Source organism: Rhamphochromis longiceps, linkage group LG3 (genome assembly GCF_057381845.1).
Source record: "Rhamphochromis longiceps isolate RC_006_pf linkage group LG3, R_longiceps_female_GT1.1, whole genome shotgun sequence".
Lineage (NCBI taxonomy): Eukaryota > Metazoa > Chordata > Actinopteri > Cichliformes > Cichlidae > Rhamphochromis > Rhamphochromis longiceps.
Window position 1 is genome coordinate 53,378,171 of NC_140559.1, and position 19,333 is coordinate 53,397,503.

Genomic DNA, 19,333 nt, shown 5'->3' on the forward strand with positions numbered 1-19,333 from the left:
CTAGCAGGACAAGCACAGAGATGAGTCCACTGTCAGAGGCCATAAGAAGATCATTTGTAACCTTCACTAAAGCTGTTTCTGTGCTGTGATGAGCTCTGAAACCTGACTGAAACTCTTCAAATAAACCATTCCTCTGCAGATGATCAGTTAGCTGTTTGACAACTACTCTTTCAAGGATTTTTGATATGAAAGGAAGGTTGGAGATTGGCCTATAATTAGCTAAGGCTGCTGGGTCTAGAGATGGCTTTTTGAGTAAAGGTTTAACTACAGCTAGCTTGAAGGCCTGTGGTACATAGCAGATTATTAGAGATAAGTTGATCATATTTAAGATCGAAGAATTAATTAATGGCAGGACTTCTTTGAGCAGTTTTGTAGGAATGGGGTCTAAAAGACACGTTGATGGTTTGGAGGAAGTAATTATTGAAGTTAACTCAGAAAGATCAATTGGAGAAAAAGAGTCTAACTTAACATCAATGGTACTAAGAGTAGCTGTAGATAATATTACATCTGTGGGATGATTATTGGTAATTTTTTCTCTAATGATAAAAATTTTGTTTGTGAAGAAGTTCATGAAGTCATTACTAGTTAACGTTAAAGGGATGGTTGGCTCAAAAGAGCTCTGACTGTTTGTCAGCCTGGCTACAGTGCTGAAGAGAAACCTGGGGTTGTTCTTATTTTCTTCAATCAGTGATGAATAGTAAGATGTTCTGCTTGCAGAGGGCTTTCTTATAAAGCAGCAAACTATTTCTCCAGGCTAAATGATGATCCTCTAAATTTGTGACACGCCATTTCCTCTCCAGCTTACGAGTCACAACAACAACAACGTTAACAACAACGTTAACAACAACGTTAACAACAACGTTAACAACAACAACAACAACAACAACAACAATAAAGATTATGATAATAAACTTTATTAAATAAGACATTTTCTGTTGAAGGCATAGTTGTAGTTCACACGAATGTGAGCAGGTCATTAATCTGTCATCATGTTACTGAAGAAAAGAAACAGTAACAGTAGTAGTGAAACTAAAGTTAACCAAAGCTGTACTATATGAAATGAAAACTAACCACAGATACAATAGATGCATTATTTAAGAAAATTGAAATGACTGACATGGAATTTACAATTCAGCTTGCTTTTCCTTGAGGACTTCAATAGTTTTTTTCAGTTGTCCCAGTTTCATTTCACTTTCCTCTATTTTCTCACCCAACCCCTTATTCTCCCTGTCAGTGTTAGCTTTAAATTCCTTCACTTAATTCTTATAGCACCATAAGTGGGATTAATTCATGAAAACCAGGTTGATGTTCTCCAGAAATGTGTTAACTAGAGGAAAACCATCAGGTAAAGCTTTCACAGATTTCTTCATCAGTGCGATCAATGGGTCCATAAGGCTCAAGTATTCACTCAACTGTTCGGAACCAAAGTTCACTCGTTCCTCATGCTCAGCCTGATGGGATCAAATTTAACAGTTTCATATTACATGAAGACAGTTCACTATGTTATAACATTATATTTGGTCACATATATCCACAGTTTGAAATGTTTTAATATCTATAAAAGTAAATGTGAAGTATTTGTAAAAACCATGTTATAGTGAGTTATTTACCAGTGATGTCAAAAGAAGCTGATGAATGAAGAAATGAAGATATCGCAAAGTTCTTTTATGCATGCTTGTGGTTACAGCTCAGTTTTTTGCACAACTGTTTGTGTGTGTGTGTGTGTGTGTGCATGCGTGTGCGCACGTGTGGTTGGGTATGCTGCAGTGTGGTCTGTGTGCAGAGGCATTAGCACTTACCTCCTCAGGCTTTCATTTTTGTTTCGCAGATATTTGCCTGTTTCACATGAAAATGCCAAGGTGACAACCAGAGGGGGAAAAAAGTAAATAAGACATACAACAAATAAACGTACTGTTTAAACATTTCAAATGTGCACAAACAATTCTGCTCACCTTTTACATAATTTGTCAATAGGTTGGATGACAGCTGCGAATGATGCATAAAAGAAAAATAAAGTTTTTGTATGTCAACATCAGTCAGGCACAGGGTTTGATGAGGGGAGAAAACTAGTATGCTGATCATTCAGAGTCTTGCAAAGACTTGAGTGATGGGCAGGTCTTCTACAGCAACACAAGGGAAGACACCAGCCTCCCCCACAGCCACGCCACAGACCAGGCTGCGACACAATGAGAAACTGTACTTATTGCTGGTTTCACTTTCCTGTAAACAAACCACATTTATGGAAAAAAGATTCACAAAGGTGATGATTTATGGCCTTGGCAACTCCCATTGTGTGAGTGCTTCTTTCTCCAGTTCTAGTATAACTATGAGAAAATGGTCTGACTATAGATGTGTACTCTGTAAGTCAACAGCAAAACTGAGTTGGTCTGTACATGCCTTACAAGGGTGTAACACAGCATGGAAGCCTACAGGCATTCATGGACCAAGAATAACTAGTGTCGTGGAAAATTTAACAATAACCTGCAACACACCCAGCGAGCTTAATTTGAAGTGGGTTTAATAAACACATTGCAATGTGGAGAGAGCATCCCAGTGAAACACCAGGACCATCTCCGGATTGTGGCCACCGCCCTTACATCTTATATACAGAGACACAGACAAAGAACATTCCACAAACTCTCACATGTTGGCCCCTTTCACGGGGGGCTATACCTCCTCCCTCACAGAGAGAATTATGACCTTGTTTTCTGCTTGGCCGTCACATAAGGATTTACATCCCTGATAAGGAGAAGGAGTCCCACTATCTGTTCAATGTCACCCATTACAATGGCCTCACTGTGTTAACTTTCCACATGCGTGTAAACTAGTGACAGGAGTGCTCTTACTATAGTAAAGTGAGAAAGTGATATTACTATAACTAATGTGATATGATTAAATATGTGATTAATACATGAGAAAAGAAATCTGCCACTACATTCCACCCTTTGTGATACCACAATTAAGAATTAAAAATAATTAATTAAGAATCACATAAAAACACATGGAGATTTCTTTTCGAACTACTGAACATCAGCACCATTGTGTACTCAAAGAATTCACAATGTCCATCTTCCCTAAAGTCAGAAGGAAGCAACAAATTCACATTTTATGGTCACCTTCTCTCCATCTGAGTCTCCACCCTTTGTTCGAAGGATGGCAGTTATATCATAAAAGAAAACACAATATGAGATCATATAAGAAATGAAACAGTGTTCGTTTTTCATCTGCAAAGAAAACTTCAACCTCGGTTACATCAAGCTGCTCTTTCATAAGAACCCGTTGTTAAGATAAGGAAGTTTTTAGGTGTGTGATATATTTTCCCACTTTATCATTAAATCTCCCAATTTATTAACTGTTTCTGTAAAAGACCCTCTTCCCCAGTGTTATTAGGGATTGAGGCACACATGCCTCACCAAACATCACACACTCCTTTATGCCATTTGCTTTGCCCTGTCCAGATGTTTGCCATCAAGGACAGTGAATATGTCTGAACCTGTAGGTAAATTAATACCACAAACATATACTAACACTGATGTTAGTGCTTCTCGAGTTTTAAAGTAAAACCCAAAAGTAGCCATGAATTTCCACACAGCCAACATATATCAAACACTTCTGAGCTACATTTTACAACAGAATTATAGATCTTTCCACTCTGTCTATGCAGTGTACTGTACTCTTTACTACTGTAGGGCCATCAGCCAGTTTAAAAGGTGTAAACCCTCTCCAAGGCATTTACAATTATCTTTACTGTGCCCACATCAGTGATTGGGGAAACCAAAACAACCACATTTAATTCTCAAAGAACAACTTCCTTCTTTAGGTGCTTCCAGCATGTTTGAGGTCTGTCAAAATCCCTCAATGAAATGTGATGAACCCCAAATCCTATCTCTACGGTGTCAAATGTGTCAAAATTGAGTACACATGTCAAAAGAACTCACAACTGTTGTTACTATGTTTACTCAGACAATGAGGGCCTAATGCACTTATACATCAGGAACTGACATGCTAGATAATCAATCTACCTACCCTACAAAATGTGCACAAGTTGCTGTAAAACTTGCATGCTATAATTACTCCAATCACTTTTACTCATGCTCAGGACTCTAACAGAGTTTGTGATGTTCGGAGAGTCATGTAAATGCATATCATTTATAAAATGATTATTAACGTCACCCCAACGACCTCCGTAACTTAAAAACATACTAAGCTTTCCAGGGAAACTGATTGGCTGTTTAAGTAGGTGTGATCTGCATTCATTCGCTGATCCCTCTCGGGTGGCACAGAGCCTGCTCTGCAGTCGTTGAGTTGGAGCTTGGCACGCCCTTGTTGGAGGAGGGCGCTCTTTTCACCCCTCACCCTCTCGTTCCAACGCAGCTTTATGGTTATTGCTGTGGTTCTGGAATCTTCTCATGATGACTAGTAGGGCCCCAAACCGCACGACCTTTGACCTCAACCACTGCCTGGGCTGTCAGCTCTGCTATGAATGGTCCCTGCTTCTCGCTGGGTCTCTGAAGACTTCTGATCAGCACCCAGTCTCAGTCAGGAGATTCCACCCTTGGGACAATTTCTTCCAGCAATACTCTGGCTGCTGCACCTGTATTTTTTGCTAGGAGGAAAAACTTCTATTTGAAAACTTCTCCTTTTGACGCATGGTCTCTCCCATGAGTCAACTCATCAGAACCAGGAGAATAACAAAAAGGAAAAGGTTAGTTACACAAATTCTCAGACAACATCATGGCTTCTCCTCCGGAGTAATTTCGCTTCAGCCCTGTAAACCCTGTGTTAAAGACTAACATCAGCATTAATGTCATGGTAAGTGGGTCTAACTCTTGGCTCTGCCTGGAGCCTGCATCCACACCACAATTACCTAGAAACCAAAATCGGTGAGTAAATATGAACTTCACACTTACAAACAACTGTAGGTTATGAGAGTAATAAGGCATCCAACACCACAGACAAAAGTGTGCCATATGCAGTTTATTTCCCCAAATCATTAAAACACTACTGTTACCATAATTTGCCCAAACCATGGATCATCCCATGTGTTTAATTAAAACTACTGTAACCAGTAACTTATCTTAAGTAATGTCACTCACTTGTTTTCACACTTTGAGCTCAACACCTTAAAATGAATAACGATATGATAATGAGCCCCACACTAAGATGTTCTGTAATCACTGCACAACCGTCTTCATTTCACTCATGTCTGCCTGAGTGATGCCAGAACCCTTAGAGAGGGAAAAAAAACATTAGCCAGCGGTTTGTCCTGGCAGGTCGGGCCTGGATCAACAGATTCCAGAGGTGTTGCTGTAAATCATGTGGTCAACCCTCCTTGTCTGTGAAAGGAGTGATACTGATTTTAACACAGTATGTGTTTCACATTGAATACACATTTTCCTCCTGCAGCATTTAACATTTGCCAACAATACAGCGTGTTACTGTAACCAACAAGCAGCCAGGAAAACACAGTTTTCTCCACACAAAATCAGTAACACAGAAAAGTGCTATCTAAAGGGTTAGGTCTGCAAGGCCCGCCCACACTCATGTGGACCTCCAGTCTCCCCCTCCTCTGGTCTCTGTCATCCTCCTGCTCCTGCAAAAACAAGCAAACGCAAACACACACATCCACCCTTTTTTCACTGTTTAGGGTTTATTAGGCATTAGCATTGATTAATCCTAAAATAGTTATCGTCTTCTCAATTTCAAGTCAGTCACACTTAGTCCACATCATCAGTCCAGTCCCAGTCCATTCATATGTATTTATACCAATCACATGCATTTATCCAGTCACATGCAATCGTACCAATCATTGCTGATAGTGGAAAACCGCGCATGAATCTAAATAATGGTATAATGGTAAATAAATAAAGCTTTGCCTTTTGTCTTTCAATCTTTTCAGTCTCTGTCTTTGCCATTTCAACTCCTAGTATGGCAAATGTGAAACTCAGACAGTCTTCTCAAGTCCGTTCACACATAGTGATGTCGCAGGTGAACCTCCCAGCTTGTGATCAGGAGTGCATGCTTCCATGGTATTTATACATGCTGCTGAACCCTTTAAGGTTTAGGGTTTAGGCCAGTGTTCGAAGCTTGTTCCTCAGGTTAAGATGTACATGGAGTGAAGCTGTGTAAAATTCAGCCAAAACATGGGCTGGGTGTGGTTCCAATTATGTTAAGCTATCATTTTGCTCCGGCCGCTGAGCTTGTGGAGGACGTTGATCCAATTCCGTAGCCACCTGTACTAACACACTAAGACATATTTAATGTCATTTTCATCACTACTTATTAACACTTTCCCTCTCTTATTCTTCTGTCCACATTTTAACACATCTCTTTCCATCACTCTTGGTTATACACCACCCACAGCACTTCTTACACACACACACACACACACACACACACACACACACACACACACACACACACACACACACACACACACACACACACACACACACACTTTTGTTCTTATCACCAAAAATGCACATTTTGACTATTGTGAAACTAGAGGCTTTTTCGCACTGCAGTAAATGTTTCAGGGAATTCACCTGGTTCATTGTTATTTTAATAACAGCCATGCTCGGATTCACCGGCACTGAAAAATGTTCCACTCTGTCAGAAAGCTAAATACTGGAATTGAACCTTTATCAACTTCAGTATAAATCCAAAAGAAGAGGTCAAATAAAAACACTCTGATACGTGGCAATAAAATCAGTTTACCAGGTGTAAAAATAAAATAAGTGACGTGTACAAAAAGGCTTGAGGTGCTGCACCCAGAGAGACTGCAGCCACTGATTCTGCGTCGTCTGTGTGCACATGCCAGCGAGCTCACCTAGAGCAGGAAATGACTTGTATTGTATTATGTCATGTGAGGATGAAATCACTAGAGCCAAAGTCCAACGGTCATTCACCCACTAAGGCTGGCACCGGAGTCAAACCAAAACAAAGACACATATTAAGAATCCAAAATCACGACGCGAACGACGGCGAACCCCACGTCCAGAGTGCGTTTCACTGAAAGTATTTTGGGGACGTGGCTGTCAATCAACTTTTGAAGTCTGATCATGTCAAGTCAGAATTTCACTGTTTACATGAACAGAAAAGAAATGTAAGAAATCAGCTTTCAGAGCAACAGGTCAGCTTTGAAAGATTCAATATTAGCAGGGGGAGGAAATTTTGGAGAATAGAATAGAATAGAATAGAATGCTATTATTGTCACTATACAGTTGTACAATGAGATACAGAGCATCTGCAAAGCAGTGCAAATAATATATAAAAGGTCCAAATAAAAAAAGTAAATATGTAAATAGTGTTATGTAGGAGCTCAGGTCTGTCTGCCGACCACCAGATACTGAATGCGACACATGGAGTAGTGTGACTTTGTTTTGTTTTGAGAAAAAGGGCATCCAGAGGATAAATGGTTGAGTTTGTGTGAGTGTGTGCACACCGTGCAAGCGCACAGCAGGTGGGGGCAACTGCAGATTTGGTGCGTGGAAAGGTGCACAGTTATTTGAAAGCACCTCCACAGTTAACGTGGCAGAGCGCTGGTGCAGAAAGGGTTCAATTGGAAACGCTGTCACCCATTCATAAGGTGACGTGTGACTGAGAGCGAGAGCAGCATCGAGAATCAGAGGTGAGGATAGAAAGGGCTCGGCGAGGAAGGAAGCCGACGGTTGACAAGTTGTAATGAGTGAAACTTCCTTTAGAGAAGAAGCGAGTCAGACTGAAACCGGTCAGGAACCAATGATCTGCTGCCTTCAGTCTGCAGTTCAATGAACAGTGACTGCTAGCAGCCACATGTCTTTCACAATTCACGCTACAAATCACACACACACACACACACACACACACACACACACACACACACACACACACACACACACACACACACACACACACACACACACACACACACACAAACAGTTGCGCAAAATGGGAGGTGTAACCAAAAGCATGTATAAAAGAACTTTGTGATGTGCCGTATTTTCATTCCTTCATTCATCAGCTTCTTTTGACATCACAGGTAAGTAAATCACTGTAACATGGTTTATACAGACTTCACATTTTTTTTTATATAGAAATTAAAATGTTTCAGATTGATTTGTAATTTGAGTTTTTCAGTTGTGATTCTTTGTGAATCCTTAAAGTTGCACACACACACACACACACACACACACACACACACACACACACACACACACACACACACACACACACACACACACACACACACACACACACACACACACAGAGTTTTCTTTACTGCATTCCTCAGTTTTTACTCACTTCATGTATTCTTTCCCATATTTCTGAAAGAAGAAAGAGATCACACAATCAAAACCTGGATTTGCCCGGACCACCAGTAGGTAAATGGACTGGTTCTTATATAGCGCTCTTCTACTCATCTGAGCACTCAAACTTGTGCATTCACCCATTCACATGAAAGTTCTCATAAAACTGTCAGTCACAATGGTGGAGGGGTGACCTGATTTAGATGCTGTGATGGGACTTCAAGAAAAGTGAATATAAATGAATGTCCCAAAAACCCAGCAAATTGGGGCATTGTTGTAAAAATTATGCCAATGTCACTTTTTACCTGGTTCAAATTCAAAGTACACATTAAGTCAAGTAGACTCAAAATGCCTGGATGTGCTCTTGCTCTGCTTCTATCAAGAGTGCATCAGTAGTGAGTTCTGTGTACTTGGTGCAGCCAAGTATCCTAAAATGCATTCTGTCTGGAACAAAATAAGACATTACTTATTTGCAAAAGTCCTCCAAGGTTTTTGGACGTCTCCATTCCCGCTGGTTTAACAGACAGTTGTCAGCTGACCAGGGCGCTGAGGCTCACCAGCGAGAACGCCTGACTTGCACATCGCTTTCAAAATCAGTCATGGCCATTGATCACCAACCATTGATCGAAGATTGATCAATGGCCATGAGTACCATTCACAGAGATTTGGGGAATGGCTGCAATCACAGCATCATTTACGCGAAAAGGGAAAGACTATCTGAATTGAGTAGGAGACCTAAGGGTACATCTTTCATCATCTTACAATGCTGTGATTGCAGCCATTCGCTAACTCTCTGTGACTGGTACTCAGAGCCACTATTGACACGCAGATGTGGTTAGCCCAATTCAATGCAAAAATACGAATGCTGCAAATTACCATAAAAAATAAATGAATAAATCATCAACAACAACAACTACAACAACAACTACAACTACAACTACAACAACTACAACTACTACAACTACTTCTTTCTGGTGAGGGCATACTTGCATTTCACAAGAATGTGAGCAGGTTATTAATCTGTCATCTTATTGCTGAAGAATAGAAACAATAACAGTAGTAGGTAAATGTCTTTATTGTGTGGCAGTTTGCAGTTTACATAAACATTGTTTCCACTTTTATATCTAAGTTATGGCAGAAAAACAAGTACCAACTGGAAATGTATTCTTAAAAGTTGTCATCAGCACATATGAGTCTGCGCACAATGGTAGCTGATAGTGAAATGTTTTTTTTTTTTTATATCAGATAGTAAAGAAGAATGACAGCTCTAAAAAAAGTTAAACTGAAGTTAAGAGAAGCTGTACTATATGAAATAGAAACTAACCACAGATATAAAAGATGCATTATTAGAGAAAAATGAAATGACTGACATGGGATTTACAATTCAGCTTGCATTTCCTCGAGGACTTCAATCATTCTTTTCAGTTGTCCCAGTTTCTTTTCAGTTTCCTCTGTTTTCTCACCCAACTCCTCATTCTCCCTGTCAATGTTAGCCTTACTTTCCTTGACGGAATTCTTAATGTTCTCCATAAATGTATCAACTCGAGGAAAACCATCAGGTAAAACTTTTGCAGATTTCTTCACCAGTGCGATCAACTGGTCCATAAGGCTCAAGTATTCACTCAACAGTTCAGAACCAAAGTTCACTCTTTCCACACGCTCAGCCTGATGGGATAAAATGTAACAGTTTCATATTACATGAATGCAGTTTACTATGTTGTAACGTTATATTTGGTCATATATGTCCGCAGTTCTCTGAACATGTACTGACCTTCAGTCTGTCCGTCTCTTGTTTTATGTTCTGATAGTTTTCTTTGAGTTGTTTCTGAAAATCCAGCATATACAGTTATTAAAAGAATTTAAATTACACCAGCAACTTTGTTTGTGGTGACTCGCAAAATTACTGAAGCATAAGAAAAAACAATTTACCAGCTGGTCCTTGTCTATCAGTGCACTTGAAAGGCAAACCAGAGACAGCAGCGTGAAGATGAGGAACAAGCCTTTGGTGGTGCTGCAAACAGTCACTGATGCCATTGCTGTTCTTAGCAACTCTGTCTCTAAGTCAAAGTTGTACAGCGTTAAAATTTGAATGGAAGGTTTACAAACTGCAGCTGACTGTCTTCATTATCCAGTGGAGTTATCATTCAAAAAAGTGCAACTTTAAGGATTCACAAAGAATCACAACTGAAAAACTCAAATTACAAATCAATCTGAAACATTTTAATTTCTATATAAAAAAAAATGTGAAGTCTGTATAAACCATGTTACAGTGATTTACTTACCTGTGATGTCAAAAGAAGCTGATGAATGAAGGAATGAAAATACGGCACATCACAAAGTTCTTTTATACATGCTTTTGGTTACACCTCCCATTTTGCGCAACTGTTTGTGTGTGTGTGTGTGTGTGTGTGTGTGTGTGTGTGTGTGTGTGTGTGTCACTGTCAGTGGAAAAAGTGGCATAATGGGTATCACACATCCTGTGTGTTGCATTCTTTCATTTCATGAGAAACTTTACTTATTGCTTGTTTCATTTTCCTGTAAACAAACTATTTACAAGAAAACAAGATTCACAAAGGTGAGGATTTATGGCCTTGGCAACTCTCATTGTGTGAGTGCTTGTTTCTTTTGCTCTCCTCCACTCGTTGCCATCTGGTGTGAGTGTGGCTGTGAATGACAGGTGTAGCAGCCCTTGGCATCAAGAACAATAGAAGAGTCTCTAACGGGTGCAGCCATTTATTTCCTCACCAAACACGGCTCATTCTCTGGACATCGTTGAGCACCGTGAAAACTATAAAATAAGAAAAAATTGATACCTGTACAGTCCCCTTGAACCTTAGCAATAAGCAATATTAACAAATGCGCTTCAATTCGATCAGGTATATTAAAACAAAACAAAACAAGTAATTCTGAGATTTACAGTCACTGCTTAAATAAAACTAAATAAAGGCTGTTTAAAAGTGTCAATGTGTTTCACAGTTCAGCTGGATAAAATATAACATCAGATCACATTGCATCACATACCTCAGTCCACTTGCCAAGGGTGCAAACTCCCGTGAACACGTAAACATTCGTCCCGTTTCTCATGGGGCGCTGCTAGCTTGAGCGACACACATGTCTAAGTTAAAAAATAGCACATGGATGCATGTAACATAAGTACAGAACGAGAAAGTTTTCACGTATCTCATGATACAAATGCAGTAACATACCTTACGTTAGAAACAAACTTAACACTGAAATTGATTAAAATATTATTGCAACTTACATGGACTTTATACAGCTTATGACTGTGCATGACAGACTGCTCTATACAGTTTACTGAGTGCATCCGTCATTAATGCTACTGTGCACAAAGCTCCAACAACCCCCGTAATGATAATTTATGGTACAGACCAGCGGTTCATTACAGCAGGTTTGGCTGCATTTGAGGTCCTGTTTCTGTTCCTGATAGGTTCCCAACATCCCTGCCTTTGATCAGATCATTACCCTCTGTGTATTTACCCATATGGAAAAGAAATAGTAAAAACTTATAAAAGACTTGCATAAGATGTGGCCTACTTCATATAGTGAATCATATAAGGCTTTTTATGATTTACTCATGAAAGTGGCCACTTTCTCATTACTTTCATATATTGTTTTTGTAAGTATCCAAAACATACAACTTTCATTTATATAATTTTTCAAGGGATCTTATATCTGTTTTCACTCTTGTATGCTTTTCATACAAGTTTCACACAAGACAGATACAAACTTTATGACTGTTTCTACAGTCAGACTGACACATTGCCACAGCGTACAGATAATCATATAGACTATTTTCACAGCTAGTAGCAAATCAAGGTCTTCACTCCAGTTAAATGATTCCTACACCTGTTCCTCTCTTGTCCTCTGTCCTAGAAAACCCTCGGTGTTCCAGCTGTTACCTCCTCACTGTCTCCTCTTGATTCATACCTTGGAAAAGGAAAATTCTACCTCAGATTCCCTCACCTGTTCAACTTGATACCTGAAAGGAATTTTCTGGACCACTTACCACTTCACTGATTAATCCTCTACCTTTGCACACAGGGACACATTTGATCAACTGACTCATTTAGTTTTGTTAATAAAAACTGTAAATCTGTACTTAGCCTTAGCCTTTGTGCTTTTGGGGCTCCAGTTCTAGTGTAATTCTGGTAAAATGGCCTGACTAAAGATGTGTACTCTGTAAGTCAACAGCAAAACTGAGTTGGTCTGTACATGCCTTACAAGGTTGTAACACAGCATGCAAGCCTACATGCATTCATGGACCAAGACTAGCGTAAAAACTGCACCTCTAACTGAGTGCTTGTATTGAAGTAGTCAGATAAACAAAGATCACAGAATACTGACTGAGATCACAAGAGGGCGCCAAACCATAAGAAACAAACAAACATTAGACACATTCAACTTATACACGATGATGTTTGAAGTTTCTCATGCATCCAAAAGCCAAGATTTTTATTATCTTTAACTTTCTTAATACAGGATGCAGAACAGTGAAAATTTGACACTAATGCTGTGAGTGCCTCTGGGTGTGAGGAACAATGTAAACTTTACTAAACTAAAGCATTATTTATTTTTAGTAGTTGTAGTTATCAGCACTATACTAATTTAATAATCATTAACGCCTGACTTGCACATTGCTTTCAAAATCAGTCATACTCATTGATCAACAACCATTGATCAAAGACCACTGATCAATGGTCATGAGTACCATTCACAGATATTTGGAGAATGGCTGCAATCACAGCATCATTTACGTGAAAAGGGAAAGACTATCTGAAATGAGTAGGAGACCTAATGGTACATCTTTCTTCATCTTACAATGCTGTGATTGTAGCCATACGCCAACTCTCTGTGACTGGTACTCAGGGCCATTGATCAGTGGTCTTTGGTGGTTTATGCCAATTTGCATATTAATGATCAAGGAACTGACCTCAGAGCCCATTGTTCATTCAGTGGGCTGGTTTCAGTTATTGTGCAAATGTACTGTTTATAAGGTTGGGGAAAGTCACTTGGATAAGTGAGAAAACGTTTCACCCACTGAAAACCCTGCATCCAGATGAACAGAATCAACCTTTTGGGAAAAATAAAGCAGTTTAGTAAAAGACAACAGTTTTTCTTAGGATACCAAACATAATATGTGCATATGGTGTAATACCCTCTATTTCACCATCTACATTCCCCTGTTTTATGATTTAATGTATTATTTAATGCCTTTTTTAAAAGCAGAAAAGATGTTTCTCAATATGTCTACATCACTTTCAATAGAATCAATAATTTTATTTTTCTTCTATAACCCCAAACTTCATGTACTGGATCCCCACAGCGAAATTATGACATCAGGGACAGAGAATTCGTGGCAATCAAACTGGCACTGGAGGAGTGGTGTCACTGGCTTGAGTGAGCAGAGCAGCTCTTCACCATGTGGACCGACCACAAGAACATGGTTTATCTACCTTCAGCCAAGAGATAAATGCTCGCCAAACCTGCTGGTCTCTGTTTTTTGGTTGATTCTATTTCATTCTCTCTTATCACACCAACTATAGGAATGCAAAAGCTGAGTCTTTTTCTCTCCAGTTTTCCCAGATTACAGATTGGTTAATTTTTCATGTGTCTGAGCGAACACACAAACTCCCTGAGCATCCCTTGGACCACTGTGAGCGACATCAGACGTGTGCACTGTGGTCACGCCGGCATCAAATCCATCCAAGCTACATGGTTTATTAAAATAATCAAATTACAGCATTTACATTTATGTTAGACTACTTTTGATTAACTGCTTTAGCCCACTTACAATGAAAATTTAAAAAAATCTTGTTCATGACCTGTGTAGTATGTTAACACTATTGGAAGTTAAAATAAGAGAGTCTGTAACTCTCTCTCTGCAAAATACAGTATATAATGACCAATGTTGGGCAATTAATTATATAGTTACTTCTTCAAAAAAGTAACTGAGTTAAGCAAACACACAAGATTTTTGCAGCTGTTTACCTTAAAATGTAGCCAAGGCGTTTTTAAAAAAAAAATAAACATTTCAAACTATTTATTAAAAAAAAAAAAAAACGCCTTGGGACCGCTCTGGCCTTTGTCTCCTGTCGTCACTGGAGGTTCCGAGGGATCCGTCCAGCCACGCCGCCGCCCGCAGCGCCACCGTCTCTGGCTTCCTCGTCTGGCCCAGCCTCCGAGTCTTCATCCTCGTCTGGCCCAGCCTCAGTGTCTTCAGTCTCGTCTGGTCCAGCCTCTGAGCCTTCAGCCTCGCCTGCAGCAGCCTCCGTGCCTTCACCCTCGCCTGGTCCAGCTTCTGCCTCTGCGTCGCCTGGTCCATCCTCTATGTCTGGGTCTGCAGTTAACCGGCTACGTACCAGGCTATTGGTCGGGCACTATGGCCGTCGGGGACGGCCCCCAGACCCCCTTCGCCTGAGTCGCCGCCGTTGCCGTCCGCACGGTTGCCGTCCGCACGGTTGCCGTCCGCACGGTCGGCCCCCTGGACTGCTTCCACATCACCGCCGTTGCCGTCCGCATCCCCATGCATAGAGCATGGGGATGCCCTGACAGAGCATACTTAAGAATCTCTTGAAAGTCATGGCATTTAATATCAAATATAACAAAACATTAATTTCTTCTGAAATGAAAGCAGGACAAAAATCACTGGTGATTTGATTTAAACTTGTAAAAAGTAACATTGCACTTGTTAAGCTTTTGTAAGGTTGGAAGTTCACAAAAACAAAAGCAAAAGCAAGGAAAACAGGGCTATTCACACACACACACACACACACACACACACACACACACACACACACACACACACACACACACACACACACACACACACACACACAGGTGGGAGGTGGTTCTGGTAATAATGCGGGCAGCAGAATTTTGAACCAGTTGAAGCTTATGGAGGGATTTTTGGGGGAGACCATGCAAGAGAGAAGTATAATAGTCAATACAAGAGGTAACGAGACTATGGACATGAATGGACGTAGATGGGGTAGAAAGAGAAGGATGTAATCGGTTAATGTTGCGTAGAGGGAAATAGGCAGAACGGGTGAGATTATTGATCTGAGATTTTATAGGATAGTGAACTGTCTAGGATGACTCCAAGGCTCTTAACCTGAGGTAAAGGGAAAACTGTGGAGCTATGGATGGTGAGTGAGAAATGATTTGCCTTCAGTAGGTAGGATTTAGTGCCACTAAGGACGATTTCAGTTTTATCCTAATTAAGCTTCAGAAAATTAGAGGTGAACCAGCATTTTAATTGAGGTAGGTATTCTGTAAGAGAAAAAGGTGCGAGGGAGGAATATAGATATAAGAGATATAACTAGGTGTCATCTGCAAAATAGTTGACAAGACAAGACAAGAAACTCACAGTAAACAAGAAAGCACGACTATGGTTAGTGTTAAAATGAAAATGTTTGTCACGGTCCCCGTGTCTCTCTGGTTGGCCCACGCTGGCTACAGGTTTTGTTGTTGTTAGTTTTAGTTTTTTGTCTCTCCTCCTCCTCTCTGCCTGGGTGGAGCTCATTACGGGCTCTCACTCTTGGCCCACGCACCCCTGTGGATGGTGTCCACCTGCGGCTGATCTGGCTGATTTCCCCAGCTGCTATTTAAGGCAGTGGCACAGAGCAGCTCACCGCTGGAACGTCGAACCACCTGAGTTCGTGCTCGCGGCATATTCAAAGAAGAATCGCTTACACGTGTTTTATGTTGTGGAACTAACCTTGACCTTCTGTCTGTAGATTCTGGACCGAATCACCGGACCTGTCCAAGTGGGGCAGTGTGTGGAGTGTTGGGGCGAGTGCGGCTGAAGAGGAGTGCGTGTGTGCGGAGGAGCGGTGGCGGTGACTGAGTGGAAGAGGAAGCGTGTGTGTGGATTCCCCCCCCCCTTCTCTCCCTGGAGCCCTGGACCCCCTCCCAACTCACTGTACATATATTTTGCACTAAGGTGATCCCTATTGTAAATAAATCCCCTTTTTGTTTCCTTGAAAGAACTGTCTGCGCGTGGGTCCGTTCAGTAGCCATGACAATGTTGACAAACCCACTGTGCTTATAAAAAAATTAAACAAAACAGATTAAAGGAATGTGAACCGTTCTATTAAGAATTCAAGGTAAATAATGGCATGGCATGTGCTAAACTTAGTGTAAATAGGCAAATGGTAAAAAAACAAAAAAACTAAACAAAAAAAAGATTTGGTTAAAATGCTGTTTTAAAACTCAATGTCAACCAGTTTCACTCGGTTGAGAACACAACCTTTTGTCAATCCGGTGAAATTCAAAATATACATCATGTGGCTAACAATTACAATGGCACAATTTTCTGTTTGTCACAATGTGACAGCTCAAACACTCACTATGTGTTAATAGACCTCTCTGCATAAAATCATACTTGTTATTAATGTCTGTCGCTCTTCCACAGCCGGTCTTTTATCCTGTCTTCCTTCTCTCTCCTGAACCAGTCGCAGCAGATGGCCCCGCCCCTCCCTGAGCCTGGTTCTGCTGGAGGTTTCTTCCTGTTAAAAGGGAGTTTTTCCTTCCCACTGTCGCCAAAGTGCTTGCTCATAGGAAGTCATATGGTCGACCTTACAATATAAAGCACCTTGAGGCGACAGTTTTTGTGATTTGGTGATATATAATTGAATTGAACTTATTTTGTTTTTTACCATAAATGAAGTTTGTGTTTTACTGTAAAACAAAAGTGAATATTGCCACTTCTAGAAATCAGAGGCACACAGACACACCCACAGACAAGCCAAGTCACGCACAGGTAAGCTGTGTCATGGGGGAGGGGACACTGAAGAATATAAAGCATTTTGTGGTGTGAGCCCTTCATATTATCATTCATTAGTTCTCCTGTAGCAAGTTAAAAAAAACCAAACTGGAACACTGTACTATAAGAGGATATTGCAGGTATTTTTATACAATTTTCACTCAAATTAAAACTTGCAATTTTCTTACTTAAACGTTTAAATTTACTTCATGCTCTGTTTTCTTCAGAAGAGTGATGACAACTGTGAATTTATCCAGAAGCAAAGGAGTGAGTGGTGTCACAACCACCAGGGGTTTATTCATCATATTCACCCTGTTGGTTCTGGTCAACCTTTCAAGTTCACTGATAAAGAAGGACCAACTGGTAAAATGATTGTTATATACACACACACACACACACACACACACACACACACACACACACACACACACACACACACACACACACACACACACACACACACACACACACACACACACACACACACACCAGTTGTAGTTTTACTTTTACCAGTTTGCCTTTGGCACACATGTTTCACATGGCTGCTTGAGGACATTCTCTATCTGGATTTGCAGGAAGGACTGAAAGAAAACATTCAGAAATTACAACAAGCAGCAGTGACAAGGAAGGTGAGTCTGTCTCTGTCCATGTTGTTAGCGTGAATGAGTAATGTGAAATATCTATCACTGCTAATATAAATATTTATAAATTTATTAAACAACCAAAACCAAAAAAAGAATATAAAAGTATTTTTACACATTTGTTTTACTTTATTTTCTCCTCCAGGATAATCTCAAATTAGACATATTCTATATTCCACTATTCTATGATGATTATATGCGCTTACTGGACATTTTCTATGAAACTCTAAATACAACAAGTGAACATTATTCACCACTGCTGGATTTAATTGATGACGTGAAAACATTCCTGAAAGCCACCAAGAAGTACATAGACAAATACCTTGAGATGACAGCTGGAGAAATCCAGGACTATGAAGAGAAACTAAATGTTGTGATGGAGCGGCTAACACACGTAGAGAAACATAAAGATGAATTGTAACACATTAGTCTGCATATGTCTCTAATACTCTTTGTATTGTGTTTGTAAAACTTCTCTTTTATACCATGCAGTTTCAGTTTGATGTTTTTCCCTTATGAGTCCCAGTGATATTTTAAATTGCTGAGTAAATCTAACTGTAAACTTACGTTTGACCTGAAAAAATAACTTTTCAAATTTCTCTTTTTCATTATTTTCATTAAAAAAAAGTTGTAATGCAAGTACAAGCCACTGATCATGGGGATTTTGCATGTGAAGTAATTGACAATTATTAATGATTTATATGAAGAAACACTTTAATGTGAATAAAAACTTAATAAAACTGTTATCATTGCCTTTTTTTCTTTTTTTTTGCAATTTTTATTTTTAAAATTCAGAAGAAAGTACAAGAACTGTGGCTGATTGGTATCCAGTGTTTTCTCACTGCCAAAAATCTAAATTCTGTAACCAAACAGCTCTTACACTGTTTTTGGCTAACTAGATTATACACACTATATTTTATATATCCTTTCTTTCCTTGCCATTCTGAAATAAAAGGGCCAGGCTATGTTTTCTGGTTATACCTCAATAATGTGATGAGGATACAATGAGCTATCTGGTCAAGTTCCCTTCAATGCTGCTGAACTAAAAGCACAGGAATATTCTAGTCCAAATCTGTGATTTATTTGGAAACATCAACCACCAAACACGTATATTTTGTTTGTCAAGTAAAATTAGTAATACTGATGATTTGTTATAAATGCCTATTTTTACAAACTGTGAAATTCACAAGGAAGGATGACTGTGGCTCGCTGATGAAATTGGCCATGTGGAACCCTATAATACATACAATCAATATCAAAGGATGACATATTTTAGAAACAATGAAACAAATGGATGTAAAAAGCACACTGCAAATAAAGGTCTGAAAGGGTCTGAATTGTACTTCTTATACTTTTGTTTTTAGTGTTTGCATCAAATTATGAACACTGTTACCAGGTTATAAGTATATTGCTTCATGCTTATGTTGCTCAATATATGTAATGTCGATTTTAGTGTTGAGATATACTATTGATTATATGAGAATGATGAGATGAATACTAAACGAAAACCAAAAAGTTTAATCATTGGAGAACTGGTTTTATGAACTGGTCTCATTTTTAACAAAAGTGATGCTGGCTCTAACATTGGATTACGTTCGCTTTCCGTTCATTTGTATATT

At 39.6% G+C, this 19,333-nt stretch overlaps 1 protein-coding gene and 2 long non-coding RNA genes across 5 annotated transcripts; 1 reads left to right on the forward strand and 2 right to left on the reverse strand.

The window, feature by feature from the left end:
- Window positions 1–940: 940 nt before the first annotated feature.
- LOC146675252 (uncharacterized) lies at window positions 941–2,094 on the reverse strand. Its single transcript, XR_014910654.1, has 3 exons — window positions 1,953–2,094; window positions 1,800–1,836; window positions 941–1,451 (listed from the first exon to the last, which is right to left on the reverse strand). It is a non-coding gene; the product is annotated as an uncharacterized LOC146675252 (long non-coding RNA).
- Window positions 2,095–4,410: 2,316 nt separating this feature from the next.
- Window positions 4,411–18,355, forward strand: LOC146675253 (uncharacterized). Of its 3 annotated transcripts, XR_014910258.1 has the most exons (5): window positions 14,953–15,963; window positions 16,046–17,213; window positions 17,301–17,436; window positions 17,649–17,702; window positions 17,860–18,355. It is a non-coding gene; the product is annotated as an uncharacterized LOC146675253 (long non-coding RNA). The 3 variants fall into 3 exon arrangements; XR_014910257.1 differs by lacking the exon at window positions 14,953–15,963 and adding an exon at window positions 4,411–4,705 and having other exon boundaries at window positions 16,046–17,436; XR_014910256.1 differs by having other exon boundaries at window positions 16,046–17,436.
- Window positions 8,198–10,592, reverse strand: LOC146675254 (uncharacterized). The gene is made up of 4 exons (XM_085400355.1): window positions 10,571–10,592; window positions 10,218–10,345; window positions 10,060–10,113; window positions 8,198–9,953 (listed from the first exon to the last, which is right to left on the reverse strand). The coding sequence occupies exons 2-4, from the start codon at window positions 10,320–10,322 to the stop codon at window positions 9,666–9,668; spliced, it is 447 nt and encodes a 148-aa protein (XP_085256481.1). The 5' UTR covers window positions 10,323–10,345; window positions 10,571–10,592; the 3' UTR covers window positions 8,198–9,665.
- Window positions 18,356–19,333: the final 978 nt, after the last annotated feature.